Source organism: Zophobas morio, unplaced genomic scaffold (genome assembly GCF_036711695.1).
Source record: "Zophobas morio isolate AGI-343-1 ecotype UQ-CSIRO unplaced genomic scaffold, CSIRO_AGI_Zmor_V1 ptg000030l, whole genome shotgun sequence".
Taxonomy (NCBI): Eukaryota; Metazoa; Arthropoda; class Insecta; order Coleoptera; family Tenebrionidae; genus Zophobas; species Zophobas morio.
The window spans coordinates 4206486-4212485 of record NW_026972135.1 but is presented as its reverse complement, the minus strand read 5'-3'; the positions used below and the strand labels follow the sequence as shown (position 1 = coordinate 4212485).

At 29.4% G+C, this 6000-nt stretch overlaps 1 protein-coding gene across 2 annotated transcripts in view; it reads right to left on the bottom strand.

Annotated features, from left to right (window-relative positions):
• Positions 1–681: 681 nt before the first annotated feature.
• LOC135138005 (zinc finger protein castor homolog 1-like) overlaps positions 682–6000 on the bottom strand; it is a 149602-nt gene continuing 144283 nt past the window's right edge. For both annotated transcript variants that reach the window (XM_064067817.1, XM_064067818.1), the window contains one exon: positions 682–1829. In XM_064067817.1, coding sequence (XP_063923887.1) covers positions 1555–1829 — 275 coding nt within the window. In that variant the 3' untranslated portion in view covers positions 682–1554. The remainder of the gene's footprint in view (positions 1830–6000) is intronic.

Sequence of the window (6000 nt, the reverse complement as noted above, 5' to 3'; positions counted from 1 at the left end):
ATATAGCATATTAATGGTAACCGAGCAATATTTTCGGAAAGTTCGGTGTGAAATTCGAATTTTTCGAAATTTTTAAAAATTGCAATATTTCAACTGGACGAATTTGGAAAAATGGTTTAAATTACCGAAGAAATGAAGTCAGAAATGACTTCTGAAGCCCAAAATCTACAAGAAAATGTATTTAGTTAAATTTCGAAAATCGTCGAGAATGGGTCGAAATTTGCATAATAGAGGTAATACAACATGGAAAATTTTATTTTTGAAAAATTCAGCTAAAAATTCTGAAAAAATTCAGGGTGTAGATCTCGGCGTGTTGACTCCAAACGGATAGCGTGTTTATGGTAACGGAGTATATTTTTTTAGAATGTGTCTATGGATACATTATTGCGTAAGAATTCTTTAACTTTGTTTAATAAAATTAAGGTTTATTTCTTGAAGTTTGTTTTCAACTGTGTATGAAGTTGTTTTTCAATTCCCTTTCAGATTTTTGGGAAAATCGCTGATCCGAGCACACCTTTTTGCCAATTAATTCGGATTATCCAGGTTCTACTGTAATCAACGACGTATACTCAGTTTTTTTCATAGTAACTCGTATTTCTTTTTAAAAATTACATACTTGTTCACGTACTTGTGGTCTATTTTTTTGAAGGTATTATTTGGGAGCTTGGAATAAAATCACTGTTTGATATAAATACTGATCTTTTTTTAAAAAAAAAAACAACACATACAATCACAGAAAATAACATAATTACACTCATACAAATCATACATACAAAATTTAATTCCTTAACTCAATAAAAATACACGCCGACTATGGTCGGCAATTAAAATCATTTTTATGATTGGATTATACGTATACCTATTATTTGAGAATAAACGAAAACAGATAAAGCAAGGAATAGACTAGCTATGAACGAAAAAAAAAACGTGAGAGAGAAAGAAGATAAGAACCGATCTGTCGGCAGAAAACAACATATGGCAAAAAATTCACTTGAAACAAAAAAAAATCACAAAAATACAATAAAATGTGAAATAAATAAGTTTTGAGCATGCAAATGATAAGATATGACACCTCGTAACCTATCCTAGAGTTAATTTGAAAAAATCTACTCTTTAACGTTTAAATAATGTATATTTGTTACAATATGGCACTTATGGAATGAATTACTTCAACTGTTATTGTTCGGTACACCTGAATTTTGTCGTCTACCCAAAGTACCCGAGAAGGCACCGAAATTATATGTCTTTTCTAAGGCACTAATCTAGTGTTTTTGTTTTCTTCTTGTTTGAGAAAGGCCCCTAAGCTACACCTAAAATACTATGTCTTTTCCAATTTACAATTGTTCCCTACGATAATACTTAGAAAAACTACTCCATATACTTCTCCTCGAGGTTCGCGGGCTGGCTTTCAGCCAGCCCGAATAATCTCAGTCGACAGAAATAAATAAGGGCCGGCCGGCCCGGTCGAGGTTAGTTCCTTTTTCACCTATTTACATACTCTATACAGGCGAGCGAATATACAAATATGTACAGGAAAAACTTGAGCAAATGGCATCAGCCCTCCATGTGGCGGTACTTGTGCGCGGACATCTGGGCCAGACCCAGCACGGCGTACTGGCAGGACAGACAGTGGTAGTGGGTCTGCTTGCCGCTGTGCTGACAATTCGGGACCCGGCAGTGCTGGCTGGGGGTGAACTTCTCGAAGCCGGCGGCCTGGATCGAGTCCAGCTTCTGGTGCTGCCGGCGGTGCGCCACCACCTTGTTGGTGTCGGTGCAGACGAAGTCGCACTTGAGGCAGTGGAAGTGGGAGGCCTTGTTCTGGGTGGAACCTGCAAACGACACACATTTTTATATCAAAAATTACTAACAATAAAAGTATTGTATTATTATGATTCTTAAAAACTAGTGATTTATGATCAAGAAACTAAACTAAAAGATGTTTTCTACCAATTGCAATAACCCGATGACAATGCCGACGGTCCAGACTTTTTTATTGCTCTGACTTCCGCTTATTGAATAAAACACTACATTTTATTTTGATTTTCGATGTTGTAATTCACGTTTGATTAATTATAACTTGTCTAGATCTAGGGGAGGCTCAGCTTCCTTGATTTATTCAATAAAATAAATTGACTGATTTATTAATTTTTTAGTCACCCTGTATAAGCAAATCTAAAAAATGTGAGTGTATTGATAAATTACAAGCATGGACTGATCATATTTTGCATATTTTAGATAGTGGGCGGGGCTTAAACTTGCTAAGATAGGGCTGAACAATATTAAGAGTAGTCACTGGAATGAAGAGGGGGTGGGTGGGCGGGGCTATTGATTGCTTATAAAAGATTCTGTAGGAAGCAGTTAAATTTAGCCCCGCCACCCACCCGTTCTCTCATTTTTGCTTCAGAAATAAGAAATAAATTTTATAACAAATAAGTAATATAACAAAAAAATTACATAAAAAGTAGCATAGTCCTGAACTTGTGGTCTATAAATACGCTATTGAAATCTTTCGGTTTTTCGATTTCTCAGTTTTTCAATATTTCAATTTTGGGCTTTTTCAATTTTTCCATTCTTCAAATTTTCGATTTTTCGATTTTTTTCCTGCGATTTATCAATTTTCGTCCTTTTCAGTTTTAAATATTTCGATTTTTCAATTTTTCAAATTTTGACGTTGCTAAATTTTCAGTTTTCCAATTTCTGAAGTAATCTTTTTTGTTTATTTTCCCATTTTCCGACGTCCCAAAATTTCGATTTTTTCGATTTTTGAATTTTTCGATTTTAAAGCTTACGATTTTTCGACTTTGTTTCTTTAGTTTTTGGAGCCCTGAATTTTTTGATTTCTAGATTTTTTACTCTGATGTTTTAATTTCTCAATTTTTAACATTCCAAATTTTCGATTTCTTGAGTTTTCCCTTTTTCAATTTTTCTTTTTAAAAATGTTTCGACTTTTCAATTTTTGATTGCTCGATTTTTCGAATTCAGATGTTCCAATGTTTTGATTGTTCAATTTTTCGATTTTTGGATTGCTCGGTTTTTCGATTTTTACTTTTGGGCTTTTCAATTTTTTTTTGCCAGTTTTTCGATGTGTCGAATTTTCAGTTTAACCGATTTTTCAAGTTTTTAAATTCTGGGGTTTGGATTTCTCGATTTGCAGGTTTTTCAGTTTTTCGATTTTTCAATTTTACAATATTTTAGTTCAATTTTAAATTTTAGATTTTTCGATTTCTCGATTTTTTATTTTTCAGTTCTTCAGTATTTTTATTTTTCAATTTTTGACGTTGCTAAATTTCCAGTTTTCCGATTTCTAACTAATCTATTTTTGATTTTCCCATTTCTTGACAAAGTTTCGATTTTTCAGTTCATCAATTCTTCGATTTTTCGACTTTGCTTTCTTGGTTTTTCGATTTCTCGATTTTCCAAGTTCTTAATTTCTCAATTTTTGGATATTCCTTTAAATTTTTGGATTTTTCAATATTTCGATTCTTCGACTTTTCGATTTTTCGACAATTTTATACTTCGATTTCCCATTTTTTTTTAATTTTTCAATGTTTTAATTTTCCAATTTTTATCGTTCCACATTTTTTGGATTTCTCGAGTTTTCAGTTCTTCTTTATTTCAATTTTTCAATTTTCTCAATTTTTAAATTTTCGATTTTCCAATTTTTCTTTATTAAAATTTTTCGATTTTTCAATTTTTTTTATTTCTCGATTTATCGAATTCAGATGTTTCAGTGTTTTCATTGTTCAATTTTTCAATTTTTAACTTTTCTTCTCGGCTTACGACTCCTCAATTTCTCCAATCCTCTGATTTTTCGATTTCTCGATTTTTCGATTTTTTACTTTTGGGCTTTTCAATTTTTCGATTTTCCAATTTTTCGATGTTTCGATTTTTCAGTTAACCGATTTTTCATTTTTCAATTTTTTAAATTCTGGTGATTCGAATTTCGGATTTGTCGATTTTTCAGTTTTTCGAATTTTTATTGTTTGATTTTTTTGTTTGGATATTTTTCAATTTTGCAATATTTTAATTGTTTAATGTTTTGAATTTTAGATTTTTCAGTGTTTCAATTTTTGACGTTGCCAAATTTTCAGTTTTCCCATTTCTTAACTAATCTATTTTTGATTTTCTCATTTCTTCCCTTCACAAAGTTTCGATTTTTCAGTTCTTCAATTCTTGGATTTTTCGACTTGGCTTTTTTGGTTTTTCGATTTTCCAATTTTTTAATTTCTCAATTTTTGGATATTTCTTTCAATTGTGGGATTTTTCCATATTTCGATTCTTCGACAATTTTTCGATTTTTCGATTTTTTATTTTTTGGATTCTCAGTTTAGCTTAAGATTTTTTAATTTTTCGACAGTTTTATACTTTAATTTCTCAATTTTTTAACTTTTCGATGTTTTAATTTCTCAATTTTTAACGTTCCAAGTTTTTCGATTTCTCCAATTTTCAGGTCTTCTTAATTTAAATTTTTCAATTTTCCGAATTTTTAAATTTTCGATTTTCCAATTTTTCGAGTTTTCAATTTTTTGATTTCTCGATATTTCAGTTTCCGAATTTTTCGATCTTTCGTTTTTTCGATTCCTCGGTTTTTCGATTTTTTACTTTTGGTCTTTTCTATTTTTCAATTTTCCAATTTTTCAATGTTTCGATTTCTCGATTTGTCGATTTTTCAGTTTTTCGATTTTTAAATTTTAGATTTTCGAATTTTTATTTTTTGATTTTTTGATCTTTGGATTTCTCGATTTTTCTATGTTGCAATATTTTTAATTGTTTAATGTTTTAAATTGTAGATTTTTCGATTTCCGGATTTTTCGATTTTCCAGTTTTTGAGTATTTATTTTTCAATTTTTGACGTTGCTAAATTTTCAGTTTTCCAATTTCTTAACTAATCTATTTTTGATTTTCTCATTTCTTGACTTCACAAAGTTTCAATTTTTGCAGTTCATCAAATCTTCGATTTTTTGGATTTTTTAATTTCTCAATTTTTGGATATTTCTTTCAATTTTGGGATTTTTCAATATTACGATTATTCGACTTTTCGATTTCTTATTTTTTGGACTTTCGGATTTTCGTTAAACTTTACATTTTTCAATTTTTCGACAGTTTTATACTTCGATTTCCCAATTTTTCAACTTTTCGATGTTTTAATTTTTCAATTTTTAACTTTCCAAGTTTTTCGATTTTTGGCGTTTTCAGTTCTTTTTTGTTTCAATTTTTCAATTTTCTGAATTTTTAAATTTTCGAATTTCCAATTTTACTTTTTAAAATATTTCGATTTTTCAATTTTTAACTTTTCTTCTTGACTTTCTTCAATCTTCTGATTTTTCAATTTCCTTGGATTTCTTGGTTTTTCGATTTTTTACTTTTGGGCTTTTCAATTTTTCGAATCCGATTTTTCAATTTTTTAAATTCTGGGGTTTTGATTTCTCGATTTGTCAATTTTTCAGTTTTCAAATTTTTATTGTATTTTTCAATTTTGCAATATTTTAATTGCTCAATATTTTAGATTTTTGATTTTTCGATTTTTCGATTTTTTGATTTTTCAGTTTCTTCGATTTTTCGACTTTGCTTTTTTGGTTTCTCGATTTCTCCATTTTCCAATTTTTTAATTTCTCAATTTTTGAATATTTCTTTCAATTTTGGGATTTCTTAGTATTTCGATTCTTCGACTTTTCGATTTTTTATTTTTTCGATTTTCAGTTTTTCGTTAAGCTTTAGATTTTTCAATTTTTCGACAGTTTTATACTTCGATTTCCCAATTTTTCGATTTTTAACGTTCCAAGTTTATCGATTTCTCGAGTTTTCAGTTCTTCTTTTTAAATTCTAGGGTTTCGATTTCTTGATTTGTCAATTTTTCAGTTTTTCGATTTTTAAATTTTAGATTTTCGAATTTTTATTTTCCAATTTTTTTATTTCTCAATTTTTGGAATATTTCTTTCAGTTGGGATTTTTCAGTATTTCGACTTCTGGATTTTTCTTTTTTTAAACTTTAGATTTTTA